Raw genomic sequence first — 21256 nt, 5'->3', positions numbered from 1 at the left:
GAAGATCAAAACCAGGACCTTAAATTGAACTCGGTAGCGAATAGGCAACCAGTGCAATGACTGCAGGAGAGGTGTTACCCTGTCATATTTTCTGGCATGCATAAGTAAATGAACCGCTGCATTCTGGACCTGCTGTAGCTTTCTGATCATCCTCAAAGGTAACCCTAGATAGAGGGCGTTCCAATAATCTAGGCGGGAGATAACAAGGGCATGGGTCACTGTCATTAATGCTTGCCGGTCAAGGTAAGGGTGTAATTGAGAATCAGATGGAGCTGGGCAAAGGCACTTCTGGCTGCAGCCTCCACCTGCTGTTCAAGCAGGAGGTACGAGTCCAAAAGGACCCCCAAATCACGTACAAGCTCCTTTGGGGGCAGCACCACCCCATCTAAAATGTCCACCATCTTGAATTAGGGTGGATAACATCATCACAAACCACGCTGTTGAGATGTCCCTGTGTGTCGCTTACTACAACTGTACCAAATTTGTCTCAGATTGGTTAGGCAGTCCACAAGTTAGCCCTCTTGTGCCTCAAATGTTGACATGCCCACCATATTGGATCAGGGTGGATGACATTATCACAAACTATGGCATTGAGGCATCCCTATGTGTCCCTACAGCTGTAGCAAATTTGGTTCAAATCGGTTAGGCAGTTCACAAGTTAGCCCGCTTGTGCCTCAAGTGTTTGCATGTCCACCATCTCGAATTGGGGTGGGTGACATCATCACAAACCATGCCTTTGAGATGTCCCTATGTGTCCCTGCAATTGTACTCAATTTGGTTCATTTTGGCCCAGACATTGTGAAGTTGATATGTACACACACACACATATACACGTGGTAGACACGTAAACACACAGAATGCCAGGTGATCTCATAAGTCTCCTGGAAAGTAGGCGAAAGGAGTTGTTTCTGAATAAAGCTGAGTTAAATCCTTTAAAGTAAAGGTAAAGTGTGCCGTCAAGTTGATTTCAACTCCTGGCGCTCACAGAGCCCTGTGGTTTTCTTTTTCTTTGGAAGAATACAGGAGGGGTTTACCATTGCCTCCTTCCACGTAGTATGAGAGGATGCTTTTCAGCATCTTCCTATATCGCTGCTGCCCGATATAGTAGCAGCAGGGATTCAAACCGGCAATGTTCTGCTTGTTAGTCAAGCATTTCCCCACTGTGCCGCTTAAGGTGACTGAGTTAAACATAAGTTTGCTTCATGTTTACGAAGGAAGCAGCTATAAAACGATATTCTTAGTTTGGTGATTAATATTCCGAGAGCATTCCATGCTGGGGTTGCAGGATTCCAGGTTTTGCTTTCATTTTCTGGAAGTCTGGTTAGCAAGAGAGTGGTATATCCCACACATCCTGATTGAGCCTGTAGGAGCTTCTGCTCGCCAGGGCAGCAGAAACAGTATTGCTACCGCCCTCTCCTTTGTGATTCACTCACATCACAAAGGGCTGTAGTTGTCTATAGTTGTACTGGGGCAGTCCATATTCCACACAGCAATGCTAATAGGAATGAATTTTCTACTTCGGGAAAGAACTGCTTCCCACCCACCCCCAAGTAAAACAGTTGGAAAGTAGGAGTACTAGGAAAATATAATCATTCAGCAACAGAAATATAATGTAGAGAGGGAAAGCGTGGACTCTGTGCTCAACTGAGTAACTGAAGCATGAAGTGCCCAAAATCTTGTGTGGTCTCTATGTCAGCCCAGCCTCTTCAGTGCAGAAAGAAAGTGAAGGCAAAATAAATACATACATAAAAATAAAGAGTTGTGGAGCAAAAATGTAATACTCTGAGTTGAACCAGGAGTGCAATAATGCTCCTAAAAAAGGGAGATAGTGTACAGCCAGCAAAATCTGTCAGATCTGTTCAGCAATAGCAGAACTATTCCATTGAGCAAACACTGAAAAGAACCAATTACTCTATTCAGTAGTTCTTGAATCAATGATATAATTATAATTAATTATTGCTTTTTAAAGACTTATGAAATGGTGGACTGTTTTTGCATACAAACCCTTAAGTGATAGAACACTGTAAAATGTCTCTCTGGTAATTTTGCCCCAATTTATATTGCTGCGTTTTGGTTCTAGCCTTTTCTGGAAATCTACCCAGCGCAGCTAAGGAGATCTGCACATGGAAGCAGACTTGTGAGTGAATATCTCGTGTTGGATCCTCAATTATTGATATAAAAACCAGGTTTATGATCACCTAGGGCTTGTTCTGGCATGGGTCCTCTTTCTTTCTCTGACTGCAGGGATAGACTTTGAAGTTAAACAGCATGAGCCCTGGGTGAGCTAAATGACAGGCAGCGATATAAATCGGGTGTGTATCCAAGTATGTCTTCAGGTTCGCATCAGTGTGGATGCTGCTTCTGCATTGAATTGCTTTTAGTGCGATGTGTATTTTTATGAAAATCCCTGTCCACTTTATGGTGCATTTGGTAATTATATACAACTAGACTAGGAATGTGCATGAAACAGATTCCGTGTTTTCTTTCGCACTCAAAACAAAATGCAGGTGGCCAAAATGTTCCATCAAAACAACTTGATCTTTCAAAACATTTTGAGTGTTTCGGCCATAGGGAACAATGGGGACAATTGAAACACCCCATTGTTCCCCATGGGTATCTCCTAGGGACACTACAGTGGGTTGTGTGGTAAGGCATGGTGGATGCAACCTATCACCCAACCCACAAAACAAATAGGCAAGTTGGCGATTTTAAAGAAATGTTTAACCTTTTCCCCAAACCCTCATTGGAACCTATGGGAGTGTGCAGGAAAGGTTGAAAAATTATTTTTAACTTTTGCATTACAATTTACAATGCATTTTGCAACCCTGCCTTGAAAAACACTGCAGAAGCACACAGTAAAAGGAAATTTGTCCCTCCCAACAAAGAACACACATTTCAAACAAACATTTCAAAAATGGCCAAAAAAAGAATCACTGACCCAGAATCCACTGCCAGCCGCAGTGCCTGCACTGTGTAACAACTATGTAACAAAGATGCAGTAACATCTTTGGCACAAGTTGCTCAATTATGACACCTTAATTATATTTCTTCCTAGCATTGCAACAGTTCCCACAGCAGTACCCTTAGCAGCAAGCATAGCCGTAAGCTCAACTAGAGCAACTTCAGACACATTTTGACTGAGTACACCTTGCAATGCAGATTGCAGAGCAGACCGGAGAAATGAGTGAAGCACAAGTTAGTCTCAAGGCAAGACATGGAGCCCATCACAGCAATCACCAAGAAATATTAGAGCGAGAGAGTGCTGCCACTGTCCATTTCTCACCACAACACTATCTCACAAACAAAACAAACCACAACTCAAGGAAGGAAGGAAGGCATCCAAGTTCTGCCTTTGTCAATCTGAGATCCAGCAAAACTAGATAGTTATAGCAGCAATAGCACAGCATATTATACTCAGTGCTGAGAAAATCACAAAATCAAACCTTCCTTCCTTCCATCATTCCTGCCACAGAGAGACTGGAGGACAGAGTACTGTAGACAATATTGACTTAGATGGACCAATGGTTTGACATGAAACAAAGCTTCTAGACCAGGCCTGCTAAGCTTTGCCCCCCCATCTGTTTTTGGACAACAGCTCCCATAACTGGGAGTCAACAACTGGGGGTAGGGCAGGTGGGCACCCACCTACCCCAAAAAAGAAAAAGCGGGGCAGGGGGCAAAAGCCACTAGGGAAACAGAGAGGCAAGCTGGGCAGCAGACAGAGGCAAGCTGGGCACCAGACACAAGTCACAGAACACACCAGCCTACAAAAACAAAAGAAATGAAATACAATCCATACACACAGCAGGAGCAAAGGGGTTGGAAAAGAAAAAGAAAAACAGTAAGCACAACACTCCAGTTATTAAAGCCACTGGAGGCTGGCTACAAGAAGAAGAAGAAATCAACAGGAGAAAATAAAATCCACAGTATCACCCAGTTAAAGCCACTGGGGCTGTTGGTACAAGTTTGTTTAAAAAAAATAAAATACCAGGAAATAAAAGCAGTTGGTTGGCACTGCAAAAAAGAGGGCGGCGGGGGGGGGGAGAGACAGATAAGCCAGCACTGTCTCTCTCTCTCTCTTTCTCTCTCTCTCTCCAGGTGATGGCACCACCACCAGTCTGCTCTGGTCTAGGGATGTGCAAGCCAGATGTTAGCCCAGTTCAACTCGAATATTTTACAAGTACAGAGGATTCCCTACATTAAAAAGGCTTTCTTTTAATGTTAAAGGCTTCTTTCTTACCTTTAAAAAGCTTCCTTCCTTTAAAATGAAGCCCCACCAGTATCAGAGCTAGCTGCTGTGGCACTGGCTGCTGTAGTGGTGGAGACTTGCTAGAAGGCAGCAAGTGCTCCTCCATCTGCCCCATCAGCCTCCATAGTGAGAGTCAGGGCTGGCTGCTGTGGCAGCGAAGAGCTGGGAGGTGGTGGGGGCTCCTCCACCCCCACCCCACCCCCGGCCTCCAAAATGATAGTCCTGGCTGGTTGTGGCTCATTTTGGGCCTCTGCTCATGTGGCCTGTGCACTCAGTACTCAGTTCTTATGTCACTATCTCATTGCCCCCTCCACTCCCTGCCCCTCACACTGGTCTCAGAAAAGTAGTTTTTTCTTGAGTAACATGTGAGTCACACTAGCCTCTCTAGTGCTTTAGCTTGGTCCACTCTCAAGCTATGTGCTGCTGCTTGTGAGGACGAAGAGAAGGGACAGATCAAGCCAGCCCAGCTTAGAGAAGGACTGTCTCATGTGCCTGCCTGCCTAATGGCTTGGCCAGGGAAGGGTTTTGGTATAAGTAAGCCCATTGAAATGACTATCAGTGTTCCATGTAGTTGATGGGTCCAGAGCTTGTTCTTTCACATATGCCATGGTCCCTTCTGCTTTGGTTCCATTCAGTTAGGAGAAATATGAACTGCATTGCCTAACACCACAATAAATGGTAGTGGTGAATCACTGCCAGCAAGGAGGAGCAGCTGTCGAAACTGCTGCTCCTCGCTGTAGCATCTGGCCTGGCTGGCCTTACAGTGTATTCCTCTCTGTTCTCCCCAAAACTCAACAGCAGAGTTGCCACCAGGGAGGGGAGAGGAGAGGAGTGGAAATCAGGCCTGCTAGCCTAGCTTTGTTGCTACAAGGCGTACAAATGAAATGTCCTGTTCTTGCAAGACCTTTGTTCTACTGTCATCATTTTATAAGAGGTGGCTGGTGCTGTGAAATCAGGGCTTCAGAGAATTTCTGAAGTGGAAGCATTCCTGCAGTATGATTAGCTGTGGTGAAGGGGGAGTTCTGTGCTCTTTCTTTGGTTGAAGGTAGGACTGATGGCATCTTGCCGAAGAGCTCTTGAAACCTTTTTAAACTGTTGAAAAATGATTTAGACAGATCCATGGAAGAGTGAGTCCCCCCTCCCTAGGCAGGGCTGGGAAAGACTCCACTTGAAACCCTGAAGAACTGCTGCCAATCAGTATAGACAATACTGAGCTAAATAGACCAGTGGTGTGACCCTGTATAACACAGCTTCCCATGTAGCTTGTACCTGTGTACTTTCATCCTCACAGTGTGCTCTTAACGCAGCTGGTTGCTTCTCCACTTCTGCAGTGTATGGCAGAGTGGAGGCATTTTCACTTATCTTCTCTGGAGGTGCTCTGTGCCTTACAAAAAAATCTCTCTGAGGGCCGTGTGACCCTCAGGTACATATTTTTGGGAAGCACAGAACACTTTCAGAGGCAAGGAAGATAAGTGAAAATTGCTCCCATCTGCATGCACTATGAAAATGGGGAGGCCTCCGGCTGCATTAAGAGCCTCCTCTCGCTGTATCCTCACTTTCTTAGTCACAATGCCAGCTATTCATTTTAATGTACTTGGACTTACTAAATCCTTTAAAGTAAAGGTAAAGTGTGCCGTCAAGTTGATTTTGACTCCTGGCGCCCACAGAGGCCTGTGGTTTTCTTTGGTAGAATACAGGAGGGGTTTACCATTGCCTTCTCCTGTGCAGTATGAGATGATGCCTTTCAGCATCTTCCTATATTACTGCTGCCCGATATAGTACCAGTGGGGATTCAAACCGCAACCTTCTGCTGATTAGTCAAGCATTTCCCCACTGCGCCACTTAAGGTGGCTGTACTAACTTCCTTTGGATACCCATTATTCATAGCGGTTAATTTAGCTAGCATTTGTTAATGTTTGGGAAATTTAGCTAGCATTTGTTAATGTTTGGGAAACATAGAGCCCTTTCAGACGACTGGGTAGGTGGGTAGCTGGGCGGGGGAGGATGCGCTCCACTTACCTTCCCTCAAATGATCAATGTTGGAGTTTTCAGTGTGCGGCCATGCACCCTGACAATCTGCACTGCAGTGTGGAGGTCCGGTGACTCAGCCTATGGGCATCCCACAGTGCACCCTGTGCTGAGCATGGTGCATTGCTTGATTCCTCCAGGTGATGGGCGCTCTAAGCGCCAATCTCTGTGGCTGTGTGGGTTGCAAGATTCCTGCACGGTCACACGGCCGCGAAGCCTGTGTTAAGGAAGCGCTGGGTTAAGGGAGCAAGAACTCCCTTAATCTCGGCTGACAGCCGAGCTAGGCAGCACTGCCCCACTGAGATTGGGCCCAATCTTAGCGGTTCTCATGTGCTTCCTAACACCGGCTGGGCTTCCCTAGCCTGGGTTAGGCTGCACATTTTATGAACAGCCTCATAAAATGTGAAAAGTCACATAGACGGACACAGTGCTGTTTCTTTTTATACTCAGCTGATGTCTCTGCAAGTGCAGAGAAGAAGAAGGACCATTTTAAGATAAGGTCATTTTAAATAAATAACCTTGGGAGATATATTCTGCCCTGATTAAATGAAATTAACTGTGTAACACACCTTAGTTGTTCAATTATCTGCAATATCAGTGTTTACTTTGTGAAGCAATCATTCAACCCCGTTTAAAATGGCAATACGTGAGAAATGCCAGTAGCATTTTGGTTACAATATTAAAGGAAGCTAGATGAAAGTGAATGAATATATATATATCCATGTCAGACTTCCTAAGACTTCCTACCTTTTTGCACGCTCATATTGATTTCTTTTGACATGGTCTTCATTTATTGAGTACCTTTTTTTTTTAAACTCCCCTGTCCATAACAGTACATGCTGCAAGCAATTGTAAAAGGAAGCCAAGGTATATTAAACCTGCCTGAAGCCAAAATGTAATCTAACACCTGTAGTCTGTAATTTGTCATCACTTCATAGATAGTTTTTTTTTTTTTAATAACAGTTTGAATTTTCCTGAGCTTTTAACCTTAGGATACTATATCGTCCATGAAAAGGATATAACAGAAAAGCAGTATTTAATGCAGTTTTATGCTGTCAAGGTGCAAAATCACAGCTCCAAAAACAAATATTTGGAGCTCTCTCTAACGTAATGCTATTTGGAGCTTATTTGGAACTCTGATGTAATGCTACAGAGTTTAGCGAAAGGACACAAATATTTTTTGCAGGGCAAAATAAAATAAAGTCTTAACCACCACTTTGAAAGGAAAAACAAGCACAGGTGCAAATGGTAACTTCTGCTAGTTTCTGATGTAGACATTCCTAGCAGCCAGTAAAGGTTCTTGGCAGAAACACTTTCTAATTAACACTCTTGCCAAAAGGACCCCTAGACTAGGATTGTGTTGAAAGGTGCAGATTATTTACTGAAGCGTTTTGTTGTTGTTGTTGTTGTGCTCTTCTCTATATGAATTGGAGACTGTAGATGAGCTACACTACAGTTCTCTCTGTGTATGTTTATAGCGACTTCAAACATCTGTTTCAAAAATGTAAATAGGCAGTGCTCCTTCAGCATAAGTGTAGGCTTAAAAAGTAGCATTCAGAAAGCGGTTCTACAGATTTAGTGCATTCCATACCTAATTTAGATGTTGAGGATGTGTGGGTACAGGCCATAGATTGGTTTTTGAATTGGGGAGTGCAAACGTGGAGCATGTGAGCCAGTTTCATCCCCCTCCCCCCTTCCCATGGGAACTTGTTTGACCTAGTGACTTTTTTAAAAGGTAGATTTAAACCTAATGCTGTAAAACTGGTGACAGCTTTAAACCTGAAGGACCCATTTAGGATATTCTTTGCATAAGATAAATCCTAAGTACATTTGCTTGCAAGTCTTGATTTTAGTGATCACAAAATAGGACCTAGTTTGGGTTCTCATTAATATAGCATGCAGCATGCTGACTAGTTCTGAGCTGGCATAAATGGTGCTGTGCTACTGTAAGGATGTAGTACAAGATCACTGCATGAGGAAAAGTTCCAGATCCTGGCCAGCGTTCCTGCATAGTAGAACATCGACGTTGGGGACCTGCTGAGGCTGCTGTCCAACAGGAGCCCCGCAGTAGTGGTGACACCAGAAAAAATTGGGGAGAGGGCACAGAAGGGGCAAAGAGCATGTCTGGGTGGGTGAGCTGTGTTCTGCATGTTCGGTTGCTGAAACAGAAATTGGGGAATAACTACCTTTCTGAGGGGGTGCTTCCCCCCCGCTCCCTCTCTGGAGCCACCGGTATTGCAGCTGTGGAATGACTTAAGCCTGCTTCCAGGCAGTTGCACAGTACTGCATCAACAGGAAACATTTTGTACAGTAGAGGAAGGGGTGTGCTCATGCAGTTTCAGTCTTGCCCTCCACCCCAGTGCAAGATCACCTTCTCCTTGTCCACTAGGAAACAAAGTAGCCACAGTCTCTGCTGTCCCAAGCTATATAGCATAGCAACTTTGTTGGCAAAGGACAGGCCATCATTTGCCACACCTCTGGATGAGCATATTGTCCCCAACAACACATTCTGAAGCCCGCCCCCATGCTAACGTTCTTAGAAGCTCTCCTCCTCTGCAAATGCTGTAACCGTGGAAAGTGCAGAGGCAAAGCTTCTGAACTCATCAATCCAGGGATGGGGCTTCAGAGCATGCTCTCAGGGAGTGCAACATTCCGACTTTTTATAATACTTGAACAAAGCTAAGATGAATAATAGAATTGTATCCAGAAACCAGGGTCATCTGCACTGGATCTTGTTCACTTTGAAGGGGGGAAGAAGTTAGGCATAAGTTGGCTCCCTACAGCCTGACTTGCCATTCTTAAATAAACTTCACGGAGATTCAGCCACCTGCAAGACAGAGCAGCAGTCTTCATTACTTCTTAAATCATTCTTTGCTTTATAATTTAAAAATTATGTAAAGCCAAAACCCAGCAGGTTTTAGTACTTCCTGTCCTCAGGGCCTCCACATCAAGCTACCTGCTGTGAAATCTCAGTGCATTTGCTGTGGAACCCCTGCATGTTTGAATATTCTAAAGCACATTCTAGGATGTACACTCTGAGTGAATGTCAGAGAGTGCTATTAAGCTGTGTGATTGCCCTGAGTATACACCAATAGAATTGCCTTTCTTTTTCTTTTTCTTTTTCTGCTGAATTTGCTCCTGAACCTTTAATAGCAGTTTTACATGGAGAAATGTAGCAGGGAGATTAAGTGATGGAGAAAGTTTCACCTGCTCAACTCCCAACTGCCATATTGCTGTTAAAGGCATGGGAGCAGGACTAGTAGAAAAGTCTATACCCAAAACTTGCTTGCAGCTGCATACGGCAATGGAAGATCAGTGGTGGTGGGCAAGCTGACTTTTAGAGCAGCTAGTGTGCCATTGGCTGAGTTCAAACATAGAGGATAAGTGCAGTTATTGCTGGCCGAGTTAGTAACGGCAGTAAGCCCGAACACGTTAAACCACAGTTTACAGGCCAAAAGCTAACTCTGTTTTGCCTCACCAGACTGCAGTTGAAACCTTTGGTTTTGTCTAAGCTTCGCTGCCAACAACTGCGGTTTTGCCGCCAAAGCATTACACCCAACTGCAGACTCAGCTATAACCGCGGTGTTGTGCCTATTTCCAAACTCCAGTCGTAGAGGTGGCCGCACAGACCCACCCGAGGACATGGCTGCTCCATTATTTCGCCACTTCTCATTGGCAGCCTCTTGGAAACCAGCCATGCCACTCCCCATCCTGGCTCAGGAGTTTTGAATGGGTTAAAGGGTCCATGTTTCAGCCCGTTGTCCACACCATCCATGCAAATGGTTTGGGTGGGGCTGCTATTGGCAGGATTGGAAAGGCAGCCCCCCAGAAGGGATTCCCAAGCAGACAAGTCCTATTCTTTTCATGGAAAGGTTGGGGAAGTGGGGGGGGCGAGCTCCTTCCCCTTTTGGGGGGTTTGTGCCTCATAGGCTTGCTCACAATCCAGGCTGGTCACTCGGGTCAGTCTTGGGTCAACTGAGATCCTTTTTCAAGGATACAGCCACCTGACCCAGGGCTCAATGGCCAAGCATGAGAATGAAAGACCACGGGGACGCCCCCAGACAGCTCATGAGAAGGACCATCAGAGGGAAGGGGAGAGCATTGCCCCGACACATCTGAAATGATGCCAGATGGCAAAATATCCCCTTCTCTCACTAACCCCTCTCTCACAAGAGTGTCAGGCCATGGATGCTCTAAATAGAGCAAGGATGTTTTCTGGATGGGAGCTGCAGGAAATACTACCCCGGAGAAAGATATCCTTGTCATGGGGACTGCAGACAAGCTGCTGCGAAACCATGTCCCCTGCCAGGCCGCCAGCCCATGTATACACATGTACCCTTGCCATCACCCTGGAACAGCCATCCCATTGTGCAGGAGTGGCTGGAGAATGGGGGCTCCTCTCTCCCGTGAATCCCTGCACTGGCAGATCTGCATACGGCATGAGGATGGACTAGGACCTGCAAGTTCTGAATGGGTGGAGAGACCCCTCCTGTCGTCTACTCTCTCCCCTCCATGCACATGACCAGGCAAGGGCAAAGGGAGCATCTAAATGGCCTTTCAGTGTGTAAAAGTCTTCACAGAGAAAAAGGGTGGGGAGGTTTCAGGGGGATCTATGCTGTTTTTTTATATACAAAGAAAGGGTTGGGAAGTGGCACCCAGTTACAGCCCTTGCTTACTCATGAGCAAGGCTGGATGATGAGTGTGGCTAAAAACCCATGTGGATTCCGCCTGCTCACACGAGTGTCAGGCCATGGGTGCTCCAAGTAGAGCTGTGTTGCTGTGTATTGGAAAGTGGTGGTTAGGTGTACCCCAGAAACTGCTTTCCTGTTCCCAGGGACAGCAGCCAAGGTGCCTCAGAAACAAGCCCCCCTGCCTGGCCATTTGAACCTATGAACAGGTGCACCATCGCCTGCAGCCCCTGCAGTCAACCCAGCTGCTCCAGGGTTGGAGGAACAGGGGAAAGTGCCCTCTTCCACAATTCCCTGCACCTACTTATCTGCACAGTGCACAGACAGAGCGGACCTGGGATTTTCATATTTGACTGAATGTACTGTCCCATTGGGACAGTACTCCACAGGCATTCATGCGACCAGGCTATAGCACTATAGCAGGCTATAGTACTCCACAGGACAGTACTCCACAGGCATTCATGCAACCAGGCTATAGCACCTTCAGCCTCAGGGTGTCCTCTCGGGAGTGTACAAGGCTTCAGAGGGATTTGGGGAGAGGGAAGTATTGCCCCCCCCTCTATTTTGTAACAAAGAGAGTTGGGGGCCTCACTAAAGCGGGGGGCCCTTGAATTCCCTAGAGGTTAAGTGGGCGGCTCAACTTGTGAGCTCGCAGTCCACGGGTGGGGATAGCGCCTTAATGGGCACAGCCATATCCCCAGTAGACTGGCCCTCACTTGAGAGTGATAGCTTACTGAGCAGCAAGCTGCTAGCAGCAGGTCTGTGATGGGTCTGGCTGGACTGCTCTGCTGGGGTCTCCCCTCACAACATCTTCCCTGGTCATGGTGGGACAGACCCCCGAGCATCTTTTGTCCTCCCCTATCTGCATATCCTATATCCTGCACTGAAAGCAAGATTTCACACACACACCCTGAATTTGGATTTGTGTGGTGCTTTTGGTGTATCTACTGCGGGGGGGGGGGCATTGTTGCCATGGCTGGTAGAAGCAGTGCTGGCATTGCAGGGCTTTTAAAGGGCTTTTGGTACCCTTCCCCTGCCAAGGGTGGGTGGGGTGCTCCGAAAATGCACAGTCGCGCTTGACATGCCTATTCCAGATCATAGCCAATTTCAGCCTCTCCACTGACGCGGTGATGCTTTGTCCACAGTCTGGCCGTGTAACTGGCTGGGATCAGGCTGGGATGCCGAGTGGCAGGGAGAGGTTCTCCTGAATTCCAGTTCAGGTAGCTGCAGTTTGTTGAATATCTGCAACACAATTTGGAGTTAGGAATTGTAATCCCGGCCACAGTTAACTGCAGTTATCCTGTACGTCTGAATGTAGCCATTAACTGATCTCATGAGGAACCTCAGATAAGCTTTCAAGGAACTCCAGGGTTCCCTGGAATACTGTCTGAAACCACTGTCTTTGCTTATTACAAGTAATATAGATCATTCTCATAATGATATACTATATTATTTATTTTCCTAAACTTAATCATTCCATATCATACTTCCTCCCCTGCAGGCATGTACTATTATTTTTTACACATGGTTCCCAGCTGGATTTCATTGTGGCCTTCAAAACATATTGCACTGTTGTGTGATTTAATAGGAGTCACTTATCTTTTTTAAAGTCAACTTTCATCATATTGGGTATCTGTACGTTTTCTATCTAAATAGACTAATAACACTCCAGAAAAGTGAAAATTAATACCTATGAAAAGCAGAATTTTCAAAAACAAAACAAGCTTGAGCGTCAACTTTTAAAATGCAAATATGGGTGTAAGACTGTCTTTTCAACATTAAAGGGAAAATACATTAGAGGAGCAGAAATGTTGGAGACCTGTGGCTAGGGAACAAAATATGTTTCATTTCAGATTTGCAAGGAGATGGGAAATGATTTGGGGAAGAAATAGGAAGTCCATTCCAGATGGTAAAAATTGCAGAGAACACATGGTTGTTCTAGTGGAGGAGTAGAAGGAAGAGTAAAAGTAGAGACCTGAGAGCTCTGAGAAAGTCAAGTTTGTGTTGTGATCCCAATAGTATTCTCTTGGAACAAAGTGACTTTGGACTTATTACCAAATAATTGTATTTAAGACCAGGACCTTGTCACAGAATGCTCTTGGACTCTACAGTTATGGTCAGCTTGTGGCATGGTAGTCATGAAAAGCTAATAGCTCATAGAAGTCAGCTTGGATACAGCAGCACCTTTGATTTTGTTTCCGCAATCTGTTGAACAGGCCTGTGGGAGACAAACAAGTAGGGAGTCAAGCTAATTGAAATATATAAAATGTGTTTACTTCTTTGTACTTTTAAAATCTGTTTATCCAGTGTTCTAGTACATGGAAACTGGCTCACAGATGCAGGGTAACATGGACGATTCAGCACTGCCTGCACCACTGTGAGTGTCTAAAACACCACCCACGGTGCTGTGGACCAGTGTAGCTTATAATTGCCCAATCACAGTTGTATGCCACTATGTCAATTAGAAACTATGGACGCCCTGTGCAGCATGTGAGCCCTTATAATAAATGCTATGTGTAGTTGAGATGGGTCAAATAGCATAGGAAGAGTTCCTGTAGCCATTTTTTTAAATTAGAAGCAATTTTACAGATCACTCTAACAAATGAGGGAACAGCTTTGGACAAGAAAGGCGCAGCAAGTATACATTCATGTTAATTGCTTCAAGTCTTGATGCTAAATGCTTAATTTTAAGACTTAAAAATCACACTTCATATGTGCATTTTTAAAAACAAATTGTCGTCTTTGTGTTTGGACATTTTGTGTACAATTCAGGAACATAAAATGACTTTTAATCAAAATTGTAAAGTAAATGTTACTTAGTCTTAGTAAAAATGATTTGAGTGCATGTGATATGAAAAATAACTATATGTTTTTCCAGTTATGCTAGTGTATCTGCTGTTGGTTCTATTGACAGTAGAAAGATCATATTACCAATAAAAACACCATAGTCCTGATGCAAGTTAAATTAGTTGCCCTTGAGTCCCTTTGAAATCAAGCAGCTTAAGTATGTTGTGGCTGACTTCTGCCATTGTTTTCAATTATCCTTAAACACTACTACCTTTAGAGGTGGGAAGTCATGGCTTACAGTATATGCTTACCATCCCAGCTTGAGTACCTGGCATCTCCAGTTAAAAGGCACTCTGGTAGGAAGGCTGGGAAAACCTCAAGACTTGTGGGAGCTACTGCTAGTTGGAAATGTATTGGACCAGACAATTTGACTCTCTCAATTTATCACGTTTGCAATTTTACTTGGATTAGGGCCTATACCAATAAACCATCCATTCTTCTGATAAAGTGGAAACATTGTCTAAAAATTCTCTTGGAACAAAGTTACTTTGGACTTGAAACCAAATAATAGACAAGGGTCTCATCACAAAACCCTCTTACACTTTAGAAAAATTGTCTAAATAATGAAAATTTAAGTGCAGTTGCCTTTTTTTCCTTCTTTCTTTTTTAATGCTTCCACTGTCTGTATCATTGCTTTGAAATTGTTTTTGGTTGCTCTCCCATTCAAATTAAACATTTTAGTGTTCCTGATCCTATCCTGAGATATTAAGGCTATTCTCATGAGCAGCCTCACCCAGGCTAGGGCAGCCCAGCCTCGGTTAGGCTGATCAAATGCCACGCTGGGATTGAGGTGGATCCTGGCACTGCTGTAGCGCCTCAGCCACCATTTTGACCCAGCCTTTAGCTGATGGCTGAGATTGTGTGTTTGCGTGGGGCAGACACAGAGACAGGTGCCTAGAGCTCCTGTCTGACGGGGGGAACTCCCAATGCACCACACTCGTCACATGGTGCATTATGGGATTCCTGGAGGCTGGGATGCATTGTCCCAGCCTCTGGAGAGCCGCTCATGTGCACAGCTGAGCCACATGACCAGGAGGCACCTGGGAGGTCAATCAGATCCTCTAGGGGAAAGGTAAGTTCAGCTTTCCCACTCACAGTCGTGCCCCCTAAGGTGGTGTGCTCATGAGTGCACATGCACACACTCCATTCACTCCCCCCTCTAAAGAAGCATACAATCATATTAAAAATATAAAACCAACCAACATCATGAAAATATTGCTGTATACCTTCAGCCTCTCTGACAACTTATATTTTGGGAATATCGCATATGCCACATTTTTAGGACTGCTTCACCTATGACATTTTTCTTACATGAAAATAATTTCCATGAAAAGCAATGCTAATCTCATTTTTTACCTGAGCCATCAACCATTTTTGGAAGGGCACTATAGAAATCGAATGAATGAATGAATGAATGAACGAATACAATGCCCATTGTATGAGATTCTATTAGACCCAGTTCTGAAGCCATGGCAGGCAGGGCAGAGTTCCAATAAGGTGGACAGGTTCAAAGAACCCAAGCTGCCCTACATCAAAAAGGAGCTGCTGAGCTCCCCTCCCCCCTGCCCAGGGCTCCTGCTGCTGCCACCGCTGCTGCCAGCCACCTCTTCTGGCCACTCGCCCAGCTCCCGGGCCCATCCTCCTTCCATCGGCTGGTCTCTTGGCTGGTAGAGGGTGGGCACACATGCGTCTCCAATGGGCCAATAGAAGGACAGCAAGCCTGGGAGCTGGGTGTCGAGACAGCTGTTGGCAACCAGGTGGGCGGCCAGTTGGAGAGGGGAAGTTAATGGGGGGGGGAGTGAGTGGGGTGTGTGTGCATGTATGTTCAGAAGCACACCACCACAGGGAGCACCAGCACGAGTGATTGCACAAAGTTATGATATCTTCTCTTGATATGGGTTATGGGATGTTTGTTTAAACATACAGATCCCCAGAGCATACACTAGCCTTAAAGGTGAGCAATGCAGGACCTTCCTCATAGCTGCTTATTGAAGTTAGGCAATTGAAGGACCTTGCACTTTCCCCATTTTCCCTTTTTGCTGTCCCCAGTATTTTGCACCGCACCACATCATGTTCATGTTGTTGTTTATTCATGTTGCTAAGCCCACTCTCCCCGCAGACCTCATTTTGGTGAGTCTCACTGATCATGAGACTTGCCTCAAATCTGATGCATGGAATCCACATGTACATAGTGTATACATAGATAACCCTGGTTCTCACAGTTCTTGCCTCTCAAGAAAGGGGAGACATTGCATGAACAGGGTCTTGTGTACATATAACGTCAGATGTTACCTTTGTGTATGATGGAGGAAGGAAGTGCCTGGTTCGCCATGTCAAGCGGATACACAACCCAAGAATGCTGTTTACACACAGAGATAAAACTGGGCTTAGGAAGCCCAGCCTGGTTTTGCCTGCCTGATCCTGGCGTCTCTTCAGCGGCAAACCCACCTCCAGAGTCACCCTCTTAAATGGGATTAGGAGAGCAAGCACTCTCTGAACCCTGTCTTACTGCTGGCTGGGGCCAGCAGACTGCAGGGCTCCTGGCTGGCTTTGGGGAGGGGGTATCCCCATAATGCACCGCTCACTCTATTGAGAGGAATGTAGCAACAACAAAACTAAATGCATAGTGTTAATGGTGGGGGAGGCCTGTCTGGTTAGCAATGATCCATTTGCAGATCCAATGCAGATATAGATGTAATTAAAAATAAATTCTAATGGGGATCTCCTTCCCACCAGAGGGATGTAGAGAAAATTCTCCAAAGTGGAAATTCTCTCAAGATTATAGGCTTTATACTTATTATAGTATAAGGAAGACTATGGACAGGTATTACCCTCCTCTTCTTTTTGAATCCACTTGCACTGTACAGAAGAGACAGTGAGAATATAAAGTACAGAAGTTCCACAATACATGTTTAAGGGTTTTTCTCACTGTTATAAGGATTCTGGTAGTTCTAGGGTTTTATCTACTACTGTTGGAGAAGTACTACATATAGAACAGACAGATATGTCATGCAAGACGTATTTTAACTATGAATGCAATTTTGACATTTCAGGTTCTTCATAGACAGCAATCCCTGCCTGCAAAGGAGAATTCACCTCCACGAGAAGAGGCCCCACCCCCACCTGCAGAGGATGCATGTACCAAAAAGACAAGATCCCGTACTAAGATTTCTTTGGAGGCTCTGGGAATCCTTCAAAGTTTCATTCACGATGTTGGCCTCTATCCAGACCAAGAGGCTATCCACACTTTATCTGCTCAGTTGGATCTGCCTAAACACACCATCATCAAATTCTTCCAGAACCAGCGATATCATGTAAAGCATCATGGGAAGCTAAAAGAGCACTTGGGTACCGTGGTAGATGTGGCAGAATACAAAGATGAAGAGCTGCTAACTGAGTCAGAGGAGAATGACAGTGAGGAGGGCTCTGAGGAAATGTACAAAGTGGAAACTGAAGAAGAGAATCCTGACAAAAACAAGGCAACTGCTTCAGAAACTGACCAGAGATAATGTGAAACCATCACAGGCAAAGCAATAGATTGATCCAAGATTTTTTTTTTGCTTCATTTTTTAAAAATTATGTGTTCCCACCCCCACCCCAGTGCACATAATGTGCAAATTGAACGATTATTTTGCATAGCCCAATCAGACATTCCCTTGTAACAGGCACTTGAGTGTTACACTTTTTATGTTTGACTGAGACAATGTTAATTGTAATTCATGTAGGATTACATCATCGTTAACCTTGCACTTATGAAAGGAACCTCTAGCAAGTTACAGGAAGAAATAGACCTATGAAATCAATGAAGGAAATGATAACAGCGTGTGTGTGTGTATATATATATATATATATTATATATATATTTACATCAAAATATATATATATATGAAATTTGCATGGGACATAACTTTACAATCTGAAAGTATAGACTGTGAAATGAGCTCGTTGAAGATGAGTCTTGTTTGTGTATTAAAATACCACTTCACAATGAGTTGCTTTGGCTTTTAGATAAACTGCTGCCTGCTCTCAGGGTGTGGTTACTATTTTGGAATACCTATTTATTTTCTGTGTTTATCCCTGATTTTTTTAATTACAGCTTCCACTTTGGCAGCTTGATGGGTAATTTTTGAGGTATGCATTTGAAAACCTAGATCAACACTGCCAAAAAAAAAAAAAAAAGTCCATGGGGGCGGGGAGAGAAAGAGGGAGACAGAGAAAACGGGGTGGGGTGGGTGGGATCAGGGCACCTTAAAAATAAAATCCCAAACCAAGTAAGTTTTAAAAACTTTAGTACACAATGCACATTTAAAGTCACCCAGCATGTTTGGTTCTTTTCTGTAGAGAACAGATGGATTTTCGTGGACTTCTCAGTGAAAAATTCAGTGCACAGAAGACTTATCCACTAATGAGGTCTTCATAACAAGTTGCTTTTATGAGATTTAATGTGTGGAATTTCACAATTTAAGGTGGTTTTTTGTTGTTGTTTTTTAAGGAGCAAGCCATCTACACTGCTGTTGTGCAACTTCCATTACTTTCAGTGGGGCTTGTGCAACTGTAGTTCTTGTTCCTCTGCTCCCATCATATTTGATATCAGCGTTTAGGGTAATTTCGCATTTTATATGTTGGAGTTGCTTTTCAATAAACCTTTAAAAATGCAGTCATCAAACTAGAACACTGCAATCAATGTGGGGAAAGTTTGGTTCTGAATCAGTTAAAAGGTGTGGTGTTTTGCTGAATTTCCTTCTGTATTTCGTTTTTTCCTGCAACATTTGGATTCTTATGCTTAAGGATCTCTGTAAGACTAAACATTTTCAGCCAACAGTCTCCCAAGATACAGTCCTCATGTGGTTCATGGTAGACTTAGTGGGAACACATTTTCTAAACTTGCTGCAGTTCTAGGCAGTAAGAGTAAGCCGAGCAATTTCTATGTATTCACTTCCCTGTCATAAACCTTTTCCCAGTGACTTAGTGTAGCAATTCCGTTACATAAAGCAGAACTAATATGGACTGACTCTTCAACAGTACAAGCATTAAAGCTGCAATCTACTATAGTTTCCAAGAAGTTTTTGAAGCCATGGTTTGGAAGTGACACCACTAGTGTTGCTGTTGCACCTCTACATAATGATGTTTGTGTGTGTGTGTGTTTTTAAAGGATATTTTGACTTCCTTCCTAATGTGTCTGGATTGCGTTTTTGACTTTAAATTCATTGGCAGACTTCCTTTTGACATGTGCTTTGTAACTTTTAACAAAGACCTCATGCAATTTCACTTGGAAAGCTATGTTATGTTTCTTGCACAGGCGTTGTAATATAACTGTTAATACTATTTATATATTTGAAAGGTATAAAAGGCAGGCATTAAAATAAACCTCTTTTGTTTTAAAAGAATATAACAACATACAGGGAGAAGACATGTTGCAATACAAGCTAATTTTAGCTGCTCAGTAACCTCTGGCATTTTAAAAAGGGAATTTTCCAGAATCAGTATTTGACACCCACAGAGTATCTGTATCCATTTCACATACCCTTGAAAAACAATGTTGGCTTGCTTACTTAAATTCTTCATCATTTCCTTCTGTAGTATGCTGCAGCTTTAATCATAAAGTCAATAGGCGCTGCTTTATGTGTTCTAAGTTACTCTTTCCAAACTGTTATCTGAAACTCTTGCTGAAATCACTACATATATGTAATATTGGTCAAGCTCTCATAAAGTTATTCATCTCTTTGACGGCATCAGCATTGGGTTGGTTTTTTTTTAAACACTTCAACCAAAATGTTTAGTAGGTATTTTTTTCAATGCTGAGTCTTGCCTTTTATATTTTTATTTTTAATTCCACCGCCAATTTTGCAGTGGTTCTTCTAAGTGAATCTGTGGGCATTTTTGCCTGTGGTCTTGCCAGAACTTTGCGAATTACAATGCATATATGTCTATTTATTCAATATTCATCATATAATATCTATTTGGAAAAAGAATCTTTTCTTGTAGTGCCTCTTAACAAAGCACAATTTTCCGCCTTTTTGTGAAATAAGAGAAAACTTTAAAAAAAATTGTGTTATTGCAGTATCAACAATGTGAATGAGGATTAACATATTGTAAATGTTCTTTTTCCATGTAAATCAACTTGATCTTTGTTATCACTAAGTGATAATTAAATTTTAACTTATGTGCATTGTTAGTCTGTTAGAATTTTTTGGTTGTTGAAATAAAACACATTCAGTAAATGACGTTATTTGTGAAGTCCTTTTTGGGCCCTCAGTTTCCCTTCCCTTGTTTCTGAATTGATATGAAACATTAACAGTCACAAATAAACTCCATCTTGTTTTAGAAATGTGATGTAGACTACAATCTAGAGCACCTTTTTAGACATACTGTATAATGTGCTTGTCAAGAGCCCAGTAGTGCCCTTTAAAGCATCTCCAGTTTAAAAAGCAGCTTGTACCACTGGGGGTGGGGGAGAGCGAGAGACTTCTGTACATGCAAATGGTCCAGGCATGCCTCACAACTCACCCTAATTACATCATCATTGCTATGTTATTTGGGCTAGTTTATCATTTCAGATTAACTGAAGAGAATGGAATGGAGGTATCAACTTATCTAACTTGAACATCTTGCTCAAATGGTACATTTTCTTCTTACCCCAAATATAAGCAGTTCATATACTTACACTCACACAAACATGGATAAGAGTGGGAAATAGTTCAGCTTGCCTCTTGGCAAATCAGATTGCAGCAAGCATAATGAAATCCAATGTATGAAAGATAAAGTTGCTAGTCAGCTTCAGTGTTTCCCTAATGCTTATTTCTGTTTATAATTTGAAAAAGCTACAAAGAGCTACAGGGACCTACAGGGATAGAGAAATGTTACCAAAAATTGGGCATCTAAATATGTGTCAAAAAGCTGGATGGAAGATTTCCAATGGGTTGTCTATATTGCCCCAAAGTCTTATAACTATCGAAGCGCTCTGTCAGTTCTCTGTGCTCTGAACTATCCATTCGGTTCTTGGAAAATAGAGGTGATGTGATTGAGACATGCTAGTGTCTCGGTATTCAAGTGCAACTAGAATCTATTCCCAAGCCATTTTTGATGACATTTTTTGGAAATATATGGCATGGGATGAGTATGATATGGAGTGTGTGCGTGCTGCTGCTGAGATGTTGCATTTTGAATATTTTGTGATGGTTTGGGGTTTCTGCATATTGAGGCTATTCACATGAGCATGCAAAACTGGGCTAAGGGAGCCCAGCCCGGTTTTGCACACGTGTGTGAACTGCCGTGATCGGGCCCGATTCTGGTGGCACCACAGCAGCAAACCTGCCTACGTTCTAAATGGTTTTAGGAGAATGAGCGCTCTCCTAACCACATTTATTTGATCATGTGTCAGACTCGGGGAGGGGGGATCCCCATAATGCACGACACACTCACATGGTGCATTATTGGAGCTCCG

At 43.6% G+C, this 21256-nt stretch overlaps 1 protein-coding gene across 2 annotated transcripts in view; it reads left to right on the top strand.

Moving 5' to 3' along the window:
- The window catches only part of SATB2 (SATB homeobox 2), a 277520-nt gene extending 257484 nt beyond the window's left edge, over positions 1-20036 (top strand). For both annotated transcript variants that reach the window (XM_053283545.1, XM_053283544.1), the window contains one exon: positions 16866-20036. In XM_053283545.1, the coding sequence (XP_053139520.1) occupies positions 16866-17321 (456 nt within the window). In that variant the 3' untranslated portion in view covers positions 17322-20036. The remainder of the gene's footprint in view (positions 1-16865) is intronic.
- Positions 20037-21256: the final 1220 nt, after the last annotated feature.

The sequence above is a fragment of the Hemicordylus capensis genome, chromosome 1, assembly GCF_027244095.1.
Source record: "Hemicordylus capensis ecotype Gifberg chromosome 1, rHemCap1.1.pri, whole genome shotgun sequence".
NCBI lineage: Eukaryota > Metazoa > Chordata > Lepidosauria > Squamata > Cordylidae > Hemicordylus > Hemicordylus capensis.
The sequence above is the reverse complement of the archived record's forward strand: the minus strand, read 5'-3'. Positions and strand labels throughout refer to the sequence as shown.